The 13,316-nt window shown below is 36.4% G+C and overlaps 1 protein-coding gene across 1 annotated transcript; it reads left to right on the forward strand.

Moving 5' to 3' along the window:
- The first annotated feature begins 7,592 nt into the window (after nt 1-7,592).
- LOC110675116 (tubulin beta-2 chain-like) lies at nt 7,593-7,916 on the forward strand. Its single transcript, XM_021839493.1, has one exon. It carries the CDS (start codon nt 7,593-7,595, stop codon nt 7,914-7,916), a length of 324 nt encoding a protein of 107 aa, XP_021695185.1.
- The last annotated feature ends 5,400 nt before the right edge of the window (nt 7,917-13,316 follow it).

The following is a 13,316-nucleotide window of genomic DNA, read 5'->3' on the forward strand; positions in this document are numbered from 1 at the left end:
GATATCTCCCTATCTCGATGTGATTTTCGTTCCCGATTTTCTCTCGGTATGTCAATATGCCCATTATCAAAGCTAGTAATCTTTGACCAAATTTTAGGGATTCGAAAGAATTTGCGAAGACAAAATGATATCTGTTTGTTTTTGATTTTCCTGGTAACGGAGTGATTTTCAATCTAGTATTCTATAAAAAAAAATGTTCTGTGTCTCGATCTCTCCCTATCTCGATGGTCCCTTCGATATCGAAATGTGGAGAGGCGACTGTATTAACATTTTATTGACAACATATTAGCATATTTATAAGGCCCCATATTTTGCATACTCAAGACACTCCAAATTTAAATCAACTGCAATAAATTTACGACACAACATCCTCGGTACCTTGCTACAGCAGCGATTTTATTGTAGTGCTCTATCTTTGTTGATCTTGAGCGACTCTTCACCAGTTGCCCGAAACGTTTAAGGTGAAACAGCTTGAAATCATAATTCAATAATGTACCAAAACTGTGAAGGCATAAATCTCCCGAAATAGGCATCAAACTACAGTGCAATTCCTATTTTAGCTTTATGCACTAGCAGAAAGCTTAAAATAAGAAGATTGACCTTGTACGTTCATTATTTCAACAGATTAGTGCCTTTGAAATCGTGAGTAGGGGCACAAGCCGGCCATTGTACCTGCCATGTTTGGATTCCGAGATGTGTCACTTTAAGGTTCCGATGTCCTCTTCCACTGCGTTCAGCAAGCGTATTCATGACCTTCGTTCGTCAACCTCTATCTAGTTAAAACCTCGTTTGCAATCTTAAAACTTGTCTGCCAAAAAAATAGTGTTTCACGTGTCAGCCAAATTAGTTTCACCAGAAAACCATGTTCAGACATTATCTACTACAGCTCATTCCTTTCTACTGTATCGTACGCTATCTTGAAATAAAATACAGATATGATGAGTCTCCCGGAATTCATCTCAGATTATGCACAACGTGAACAGCAGCCCTCACGAACCCCAACATGGTATTCGCCTACAAAGAACTCAGGCTGTTGAAAAGGATGCGAGACATGCTCCGTGCTGGAAAAGATCGATCGGGATCTCGTCCTTTTCAGCAGTCTTACCCATTTTCCGTAGGCTTTATCTAGGCTCTCATAGAACTCATATTTCATGTGCATTGAGTCTGACCAGGCTGTAATTCATTCTCGATTCACATATTCAATGGTTTACCGGTTTCCACCGAATAACTCGCTTCATCTACTTCCCAATCACTATAAAGCCAACTCCACGTTCTGCTTATAACGAAGTGAAAATTATTTGTGGCTGCTCAGTCAAATGGATGGATCAAGAGATCAATGGAATATCAACTGATGAGCTCGTTCCATGCCTAATTTGAAACAAATGGGGAAGTGTGCACTTTTGAAACGTGACAATGGTAGGAATGTTACGATTTTGAAACTGAATCCTGTGATTCAACTAGGATCTGTTCCAGTGAAACTTGTGTTAACACGGTCTTGACATAAGTAGCAAATTATAAGCAATAACTTTAGCGTAAATTGTGCTCAAACCTATGAGGAGGCTTGTCTCATTTGATGAAACCATTTTTGTAACAATATATTGTGACCAGTCGCTTTGCGTTGCCCTCTTTTTCCATTGATTTTCAGTCATGCTTGGGGATATAAATTAATTTAAAAAGAAAACTAATGATTAAAACGCTTAGCTAGTTAGTACGGACGCTAAAATTATTAAAATTATTTGAACTAATAATATAACTAAATATTTAAACCTAAACGACGATCGGTTCTCCGAAATTTCCTTCTCGACTCTTCAAGGTTAATCCCAGTTGTGCATGCTTGGTCTCGATCAAAATCCGTGGACGTGCATCATGGTATAACGAAATTGGTACTTTCATACTGTCCTGCGACTTGAAGGCGAACGATACACGAATCCTTCTCGCACCGCTCTGTGCCGCCCGTCCAGCGTAGGCATGTTGGACTAAGGGCCACCGCCTAGCTCAAGTTCGTCGGTCATTTCTTGGTCCAACAGCATTGCTCCTGACCCTTCGTCGAGGAAAGCGAAGACATGAATCGTTTTTTTCCGGTCCAGTTAGTACTACACTACTGTTTGGTGCGTATTACAGCCCAGATCGGCGCCGCACAATGGTCCAGTTTTCTAAAAAGCTGCCAGAAACCCAATTTCCAAACATGTTTTTAGTTGAAAAACAAACTAAAACATTCAACTACAATATCAAATAGTTAAAAACACATACACAAATTTTAAAACAAAATTGTTTTTCTTCATGTTTTGACCCTAAATAGAGGTTCATGTTCAAAAACCTTAATTTTTGCTTAAAAACTCAAGTTTTTCATCCTCACCAAAACTCACTTAATTTTAGATTTCAACATATGTTTTTCTGGTCGGTAACTTATTTTTACCTAGATTTAACTTTCCCGGATGAAAATTTAGTTTTGTCTGTCGTTAACCTCATTAAATTACCAGCTATCATTGTAGGTACCTAAAATAATAAAAGAACAGCTTTTTCATATCATACAAATCGCTCACCGCCACTTCCCGCGGTGATATCTTGTCCAAAAGCTCTTTTAAATCTAAAAAATCGATTAGAGATGAATGCTCTTGCCTAAGTTTGCCTAAACGTTTTGTGAAAATGTTAAGAGCCTCAAAATGTATGAAAAACTGTAATTTTAATAGAAATTTGTTCTATGAAAACCAAAAAATGGTGAATATGCCCCAAACAGGGTCTGCAACCCAGAAACATGTTCCACAACATTTGTCATGATCAAAACTGGTCTAATATGGGGAATGCGTAATTTTTGCCATGATTTTTTTTTTGATCTGGACCAGTGTGCGCCGCTGATTTTAGGCGAAGGAACTGGATTGTCAGTAGTCTGCTATTAGTTGTGTCTTCCGGTGTTGTACCCAACAAGCTTATGAAGGAGGGTCACGTTATACACATATTCCTCCAGACCACACGAGTCGACCGTTGGACAGAAACTCTGAACGTTTACAGCAGAGTCCACCAACGTTTCAAGACGATCTTCCAGAATGGGTGGTAGAGCGCAGATCTTGCCAATCAACGAGTGAACGATGACCTTCGGGACACTATCGATGATGCTTTGTCCAACTGGATTATTGGCAACCCTGCCAACGACGGAACATACAACTTCTTTCCAGTCCCTTTCGGAGCCGATGGTTTCAACAATTATTGTCGCACCACCACCAAACCGGATCGCGCCAGCGATACTCGCGACGCGCCTCAACTGCACCATTTTGAAACCAGGTTTTTAGTGTGGCGCTGCATTCTTACGATTTTTATGAATACAGCGCACTATTCACATATTAGCTGCGGTGCTCGTGGCCCGAGAAAACAATAATTTAAAAAAAGTGTTGGTCTGGATTTCTTCCGGATGCATAATGTATATAACATTTTGTTGGAATTTCATTTACATAATTTGATTAACATCTTACCAGTACATGTTTTAAAAATATTTTGTTGATAATAAACATGTATCCCTCAAGGTATTAGCAATGTCTCTCAAAAGTTATCAACTTCACTTCATTTTATGGTACTTAGATAGATAGTTTTAATTTTCTAGAGGGAACTACCGTACACCCCGTTAATTTGAACGATACCTCATGCAAACCATCAGGATTCATTTTTAATTTGAACATCTAGTCACCCTAGAAATCTGTTTCTGGTCACCTCTTTCACTGTTTTGTTTTGATTCTGTGTTCCGTTCTACAGCGTTCCATTCCACTTTACTTCGTTCCGACGTTTGAACCATTTTTAATCTGAACGATGTGCAAATTAGCGGGGTACAAATTAAAAAGTGTTCAGATTAAATGTGGTCAAACGAACGGGGGTACCCAGTATTTGTTTCTCTAGGCTAAGACCGACTAGCCTTTACTTATTTAAGCCAATTAACAATAATATTCCTTCCCTCAATCCCAACTGACTGCAATTATTAAGGTATTAATTCTGTATAAATGGAGGCGTTGCATGATGCACACAGAAGAATATTAACCCAGCTAATCCCAGTTTAAATTTCTAGTTGCTTTCATGTACATCTACATTAACAATAGATTTATACGTCGTAGGTCCCGAGATGAACTAATCCAGGGTTAAAAATCTCGTTGATAAAGATAAAAAAATAGTTTTATGCAGTTCGTCTAAGATTGAAAAGGAATGCGAACCGAGCTTCCCTCAGCGTGGTCTTGCGGAAAAGCTATTCTTTTACGGGTCTGGGTCATTTGGCATAACAGCCATTTGGTATAATTTTGAACAGCCATTTGGCATAATTTTGAACTATGTGAAAATAAAGGGTCATTTGGCATAACGGACATTTGGCATAATATCAAACCATCTGAAAAGTGAAGGTTATTTGGTATAATAATTCAGATAGGGTAAGTGTTCCCTTAGTTGTGGGTGTTCCTATAGTTGCGGTAGTGCCGTTTTCACTGATTTTATTACATTAACCACAGAACCGACACTGCCAATCGACGTATTGGCTTGTTGATTCACGGAATAGCTGAAAAGAGCGTTGAAATTGCTTTAAAACTGATGAAATATCACTAAAGTTGCTAAAACTTTACTTGCTTGTACCAATAGTTGCGGTAAAGTGTTCCTATAGTGGAGGATCCCATAAGAAATCAACGGATACCACAACTATAGGAACACAAATTAAAAATATACCGCAACTAAAGGAACAGTATACCAATAGTGGAGGTATTATTTTTCACTGACATGCCGTGGATTACTGCGATGAAATCATTTTTCTCATTAAGTCAACGGTCTTTACTTCCCGTTAAAACATTAACATGTACATAAATTGCGCATCTTGAATTTGGGCGTTTAAATGAAGTTCAATCGTGCTTAGTACCTCCACTATTGGTACATTTACCCTACTCCTTTTTACTCATAGCACTGTTGTAATATTACGTAAAAGAATAGGCCATGTTGAAAATAAGGGCAAATAGTGCGTCACATCGCTATTGCAATAACCCTCGAAAGAACACCTTATGTTTAAAAGAAGGGTAAATCTCTAGATAAATATCATGAATAAACAGGATAACAGAAGATGAACTAGGGTGTCGATCAGTGACGCAATATTTCTTTATTTGAAATTTGAAAACAAGGTCTTGACTTTGGAAAACAGGAGAAAAAAATGCAGCAACATTGCTGCTACAACTATCTTTTAAATAACATCTCATGTTCAAACGAACCCGATCAACCAGTGCACACAGGTCCAGGAAGCTAACTCAGGCGGACATGAGGTTTTCGTCTCGATTTATTGATTTTAGAGCCATAGTTGCTTCTGAGAATATGTTCAGAACTTTCAGTACCGTCGGACGGGGCTACTTTTGATTCCAGGGGCTACTTTGGACACTCACCTTTTGTATTTATTAGCAGCGTAAATATCAATCTGAGCAATTTTGTGTCTTCAGTACTTTTATTAACCAATATATGCTCTACCACTAGGCATGATTTTTTCTTGAAACAACATCAACAATAACAGGATAAACAAGAAAGCATTTCAAAAAAAGCCCGAATAAATATTCACAAGGTATAATACATTGGCTATATAAACATTGTTTGAATTTTACCCATGTCTTGGAAACTTATTGGGAGCATCACAAAACTATCGAATCGTCATGTTTCATGAAAATCTTGTGATTTGTTTAGCTTAAAATTGTTGTTTTATTAAAATAATTGATCAAAGGTTTTTTTTGCGACTTTTATTTTATTATAATGTTTTGGTTTGTGTATTTTACAACATAAAAAAAAAAAATAAAATAAATGTTTGTAAAAGTGAATAGACATAAAACACATATGTTTCAATACGTACCAATGCGAAATTCACAACATAATCTCTAAAAAACTATATTTCGTCATATTTTACATGAATTTGTTGTACAGAACAGTTGCATCCTTCAAATGCCTCAATTGAACTACTCTTAAGCCAGCTCTAAACTACTAAGAAGCTAAAAGTAAGGTACCGTGGGGCAAGTGGGTAATGGAATTCGCATAGTTGAGATTCTTCCAATTCTAGAGACTTTAAATTGAAACAAATGAGGTTGTGTATATTTTTTAGCTTGACTCCCACCATATATAAGCAGCATGCTGAGATTGATTTTTATGGAAAATTGAAGAAAAAAATACAGAAAAAGTTTTTGAAAAATGTCTCCTTACTTTTCACTTGCCCCAAAAGTGGGGCAAGTGAAAAGTTTACCGTTTTGAACAATACATTCAAAAACAAACAGTTATATTCACGATTTCTATTAGCTTTAACACTTGTTAAGGCTTCCCAATGAACAATAACATAAGTAACCTGTAAACAAAGAAAATGTTATTATTTTCACTTCAATTTTCTTCTGTTCAGTTATGTTAGTTGAAATGATTCAACAAAATTATAACTGCAACATTTCAAATGTTAGTTCTTACATTATAAAACATCAATTGCATTTCTGCTCTGTAGAATTTCCACCGCTCGTTATTTCTTTTTGAGAAAGTCGGATATGACGGCGGATAACTCTTCGGGAGAAATCAAACGGAATCCTTCAATAACGTATTTAGGGTGGATTATTGTGTATTTGCAGGATGTATTTATGTGGATAGACCTATACCCCATTTTTATGTTTTGAACTAGCTTTACATAGACATTCCACGAGATTTCCGTGTGTTCTCTAATATTGCAACTTTTCAGTCAACGTCTTGCTTTTAATTGGCTGCCCGAAGTAGACATATTGATATTGTCATGTTTGGCAACATCTTTTAGAGAATTTCCATGATTTCTAATAGCTTTTAACTCTTCAGTATAGTGTTTCTTGAATTATCAGCACGTTATGTTTTTCTATGATAATTGCGAACCATGTTTACTTATGGCTACTTAAAAAGAAATCACAAATTCTAATCTCTAAACTTTTCACTTGCCCCACCTGATAAGAAAATTGACGGTGTTTAAATTTAGTTATTTTTAGGTCTACGTCGAATTAATTCTAAAACTTTTTTTATTGCAGTTTGAAACTGTCACAGAGGACAACTAAGAAGTGGAACAGGAAATTATTTTCCGCAATTTTTTTCCACTGAAAATATTAAAATAAGATTGTACGCCGCCAACTTGTTACGGAGTAACAGTTGACAGGTTAACAATTTTTCACTCTATTATGCAATAATGGCTGAAAAATTTCAGAAATCTCTTACCTATCGTAATGTTTTCAATGACCTCAAAGGTTGACGCATGAGTTTGAAACGTTAATTCACATATTCAGTATAATATGTCAAATGTTTTCACTTACCCCATTTACCCACTTGCCCCGCGGTACCTTATATTACAAAAGCAAACTTACTTCTTTACGATCTTGCTAAACTTTACTTCATAGATTGCGTTTTTTTAATGAAAATTACTTACTGGTATTAAATTAGTTATTGGTATTAATGTGATCCTTCAACATATCGTTCATATAACAGTAAGAATAGAAAAAAAAGAGTTTTTGTACATAACTCATTCATCATCGCAGTGAGAAATTTGGAAAATTCTTTTTAAAAACCCAAAAAATAAGTTTCGGCCAGCCTGCAACTCAAAATTTTCAGTTATGCGTGAAATCGTTGCTCTTCATCTTGGACAATGTGGCAACAAAATCGCCCAGACATTCTGGGAAACTATCTGCGAGGAGCACTGCCTAAACGAGCGCGGCCAGTTTATAGGGAAACACTTTCTGCCACTTCAACGGATCAACGTGTACTTTGAGGAAGCTCCCTGCTGCAATTTAGTACCAAGGGCAATCTTCGCCGATCTGGAGCCGGGTGCGATGGTCGGTTTGAAATGCAGCCGCTTCGGGCAGCTCTTTTCCCCGGAAAGTATGGTCAACGGGATGCTAGGAGCTGGGAACAATTGGAAAAATGGTGGAAGGTTGTGATTGTTCCCAGGGGTTCCAAATGGTGCATTCGATTGGCGGTGGAACCGGATCCGGATTGGGAACATTGATGATGGAGAATCTGAAGGATGAATATGGATGAGTATAATTTTTAATTTCTTTATTTCTATAATTTTACGGTAAGATACTTTAATAACACTATATATGATATATTACTATATATTGGGTATTGGGGAGGGGTAGCCTAAGGGAGTTAATTGAACTGTTGACTGGATGAAAGTGCGTGGGGTCGCCAGCCTTTTATCATGAGAAAACAGCCTTAGTGTTGTCTTCCAAAGGTCTTCAAAGATATTAACTAGCCCTGCTACAACAAACCATCAGGTAGATCATACCATCCCGGTATGATTCTGCAGCCATAGGTAATCCTTGCGCTGATGGTGGCTAAATAATCATCATCATCATCATAACTCATTCATCATCGCAGTACCTAGTAGCTACGTCGTTCGTTTATGTCAACTTGAAAATCGAGCACTCGTAACTGATAGTTCCATTTAAGAGGAAGTTGAAAGTTTAAGTTTCATACTGCAAACTGAGAATAGTGAATGGCATGTTTCGTTCAAATTTGTTATATATGAGTAATTGATTCTAGCTTTGCAATTTTCTACATTAAGTTTAGCAATGAAAAACGTTCCATAACATCACAGTGGACGACAATCTATTGAATCAGTTTGAAAGTTATAAGGAAAAATCATTTCATTAGCAAATTGTGAAAATGTCCAAAGTAGTCCCTTTTTTTGTCTTGAAGGACACACTTTTTTCGCTATTCAAGCATTTTTGTTATTTCTTGATGGATTTGCCTCATATTTTGCACATTTGTTACGTACATATACAACTTAAATATAGGCAAAAATTATCAACATCTATCCATAATTCTAAGAGTTACAAATCCTCAAAGTTAAAGAATGTGTAAATAATGACGGTACTACAAAGTGTACGCATCAACTTTTTTTACCGTGATCGCAAGAGTGACGTATACGCCAACTTGTTTATTTTAACGAATCGTGAGTTGATATGTGTTCAGCAAAGTTTTTTTTTTTTTTTTTTTTTTTTTATGGTATTTAGTTGGAGCTGCCTGACAGCTTTACTTGTCAAGGCTGAACCCTCGGTCTGGCTTTTGCCAAGTTTCCCCTCTACCAGGACCAATACTCAGACGGACTAGGCAATGGCGCCCACATGAACACTGTTTTTTATTAGTATTGTGACGTGGTAGTTTTTGAAAAGTACCCATATTCCCTTGCTTCTGAGAAAAGGAAGCATTATGAAAATCAGCAGCTCCATTAGAATTTGTTTGAAATAGTAGTGTAGAATTTGTTTGAAATAGTAGTGCATTACTAATACTGTCTAGTCGAAATGGTTTTGAATAATTTGTCATTCAAGTGCTATTCTGATTACTATTGTCTTGTACGTAAGATTAGAGTCTTAAATGTCAAGTGTCGTCAAGTCTTAACAAAATTAGGCTGTTTAGTAGTAGTTCTAGTTAATTTCATTTTTGTTGTTAAAAGTATTTATTGGTCATTACATTCATATATCCTTAAAGAAAAAAGTGTTCAACAATTTTTCGAAACTAGCAAGTGTACCCTAATGATCGATCTCAGCGTCTTACTTTCCATAGTCATTTTTAGAGTGAATATTGAAGAGTAAAGTTACCTTAGGCTTCTATTACAGTCTCCTACAAGATTCACTTTTCGGTGGCAAATGTAATGCTTCACAACGCCTACTTTCTACTTGTAAATTTTGCGAAAATGAAGCTGGAATTAGATTATTTATACCGCTGTTACAAAAGAGGTTTTTCTTATTATGGCAATGTAAAAACCATATTAAAATAAGATTGTCGCCACTTATTTCTACTCAGTGAATCTACTAGTCATTTTCCTAAGAGTTCCTAAGTATTCCCTACGTCGTATATGATAACGATGTGTCTAACTAGCTAATAGTAAGAGTGGCTACGGATCATTCTGGTTAGCAAAAGGCAAACTGAACGTCACCAATAGTATTAATGTCCACTTCGAATAGATTAATTATTTGAAATGGGCATCAATTCTATCAATGACGCAGAATGTCCGTTGGATCACATCCGAGATATTATTGCGTCTATGCCATATGAATTATGACGCGGCTTTAAGCATAAAATGCCAAAATGTGATACCACCACTACAGGTTACGCCTTTGGTTTCCATCATATGGGCTAATGGATTGTGCCCTCCCATCGCGGCAAGGTCGCATAACCAAGGGGAGGGAATCGTGAGTTGGTATGTTCAGCAAAGTTGTAGCAAATGATCAGAGTTGCTCAATATCAGTCGTATCAGCGTATGGCCGATTTACTAAAACTACAGACAAACAGACGTAACACTCTAATTATTTTCATCGTACAGCAGAACAACGCCCAATTCTAATATTCGGTAGTTGGCCGACAGGGCACTCGTGGCACTCGTATCACTTTTGTTAGAGTTTGACGTTTGCTCACTACCGCCACCTAGTTCACGGTTGGTCAAATGAAGTATTTTTAGCATTGGGCGTAAATGTTCACGTGACTATGTTTTAAATTGGTAATTGTTCTTGCTGATACGTCTGTTTGTCTGTGCTAAAACTATCAATATCAGTTGCGAGCTATCAATATCACTTTGATTTGGCAACCAACAGCAGTGATGCGACATCGCTCTCTAGAGCATAATGTTTTTCAGTGACCAACACATAGTTTCAATTCATCTGCAGCATTATCAAAAATATCGTATTGATAAGTTGACATTTTATTTGCTTAATTTAAAATTAAAGTTAATCCATCAAGTCTATCGCTATCAATGCATTGGTGATAGAGTAGACAGCATGATGTTGATGTGATATAGAATGATCCGAATTGTATCGCAGTCGGCCTATACAAATCAGCAAATTTTAAGCGTTGATAGTGACAGCGAGCAACTCTGCAAATGATGATAGAAACAACTTTGCTGAACAAACTTTTTCTTAGTTTTGCTTAAGAGCCGAGATAATTGAGTATATGTAATAAAAAATCGTTTTCGCTCTTAGGGTCGATTTCTTCACCATGGCTTAAGCCGTAAACCACAATTACCCATATAGTTAAACTAGGTTTGAGGCCTAAGCGGTGGTGAAGAAATCAGCCCTTAAGTTTTTTATTTTTTTCAGTTCTATTGGCCTACTATGTTAAACAAAGTTTTTATAGTTATCATTTGCTACAACTTTGCTGAACATACCATAGTTATATTTCTTATGGTTTTCATGTTATTTGAGTTTTTCATCTTAAAATTTAATATTATGTATGCCTTGTTTCTCAATTATTTTATTTTATTTTTATTATTATTTAATTCACTAATAATTCGTAACATAAAACTTAGCGTCTTTTTGAATTGTTACATTATGTTAGGAATGCGTAGGAAGGTGTGTCGTTTTACCATTACTAATCTATATAAATAAAAATGGAGTGGTGTTTGTATGTCACGAAATGGCTCGAGAACGGGACAACCTATTTGCACAATTCTTTCACTGTTGTCTTCCTGAAGGGTTCCGACGTGTTCGTGCGACGAAAAAGTTTAGGGAAGTTTTCGGAAAATTTGGTAAAACGGGGGAGTACTAATATGTTATTTTGTATGGGTGCTCCCATGACATTTTTCAACAGCCTACTTGATGGCAAGACGAAGTTTGCCGGGACCACTAGTTAAAAATATAAATTCAAACATTTCAATAATTTATACAATCTAAAAAATAACTTCAAGCTAACTATTAAAGTATTCCGTACATTTCCCCTTAAACGCAAATAAAGAACTCTCAAGGGTTATATCATTGGGTAACGAATTCCAAAAGGAGATGCCTCTCCCGAAAAATTATGTATCGGGTTGGAAGTCAACAAAAGTCGTCGTTTACAGTCCGATTGAATTCGGTGGCATAATTTAACCGGAATCTTCTGATGAATTTATACCGCTTCTTCGGCGGCTTGCTGAAGAAGAGTATAAATAAATTATTATAAAACAGATTCAGCTGTTACTAAAATAAAACGGTAATAAAATGCTAAACTCTTTAATTAAAGTATGTACAGAAAATATATTGAAATTATGCCAAATGCCAATTTTTTTTAAATTTAATTGTTTTATCGTAATAATGGTTACGAATTAAGTTTTCCTATTTTGAACATTATAAGCCTGAAAAAACCCACAAAAACATTGAGATTAACAAGATAGTTGAGTGACACATAATCCCATAATAATAATTATATTGCGAAATCTGTTAGAAAAAAATCTATTCTTTAAAAACCGATTTCATAAATTTTGGCGTATTTGCAACATTAATTTGTTTAACCTTACTTACTTACCAGTTAGGCTAAGGACTGGGTGACCTCTGCTGCACGTAGGAGACGTCTCCATTAGTCTCGATTCTTCCTCTTCTTTGTTTTGGCATTACGTCCTTATTGGGACAGAGTCTGCTTCTTAGCTTGTTGTGCAATGAGCACTTCCACAGGTACTAACTGAAAGCTTTATTTGTCAAAGTTGCCATTTTCTCATATCGTGATCCTGGACCGACCGGGAATCGAACCCAGACATCTTCAGCATGGTTTTGCTTTGTAGTCTTAGTAGTCTCGGTCAATGCGTTCTCAATTTGATCGACCAATTTTGCTCGCTGCGCACCACGTGATCTTATGCCGGTCGGATTGTTTTCGAGAATAATTTTCACCGGGTTGTTATCCGACATTCTGATGACATGTCCGACCCACTGCAACCTCACAACTTTTGTAAGGTATACAATGGTTGGATCTCCCAGAAGCTGGTGTAATTCATGGTTCATCCGCCTTCTCCAATCATTACATATTATTAAAAATGTTCCACACGAGCTCGCAAGACTTGATACATACTATATTCATATAATTTCACATAAATACATTCGAAATATATAGAATTTATATCAAGAATCACTGGTGGAAAAGGTGGTGTACACTACATTTCCGGTCGTGTATCCGGATTGGCCACCTGTATCTAAATTATTGTGGATGCATTTGGAAGTGCAACTAATACCCTTCGTAATAATATTGAAATTTTAGGAATTGTTCAATTGAGTCAAAAGATATGAGCAAAAAGTTGTGTCCTTTCTTGAGCCCCTCGCTATCATGTACTTGTCCTTCGAAACATTGATGTTCAGTACGATTCGCTTCGCTTCAACCCTCAGTCGGATGTAAATATATGACATCGTCTCAAAATTCCAAAGCTGTTTGTTTAAGCCCTTTGTTTTTTTTTGAACAGAAATAATCAATCAAAGTCGTGGAAAAGAAAAAGTTGAAAATCCAAGAAGTTTTTTAAAATGTGGACAAGTCTCAAGTCGATGAAACGAAAAATGACTTTCTAGCAGTCTTTGCAAGGGATATTCGGATTACATTTAAGT

The sequence above is a fragment of the Aedes aegypti genome, chromosome 2 (genome assembly GCF_002204515.2).
Source record: "Aedes aegypti strain LVP_AGWG chromosome 2, AaegL5.0 Primary Assembly, whole genome shotgun sequence".
Taxonomy (NCBI): Eukaryota; Metazoa; Arthropoda; class Insecta; order Diptera; family Culicidae; genus Aedes; species Aedes aegypti.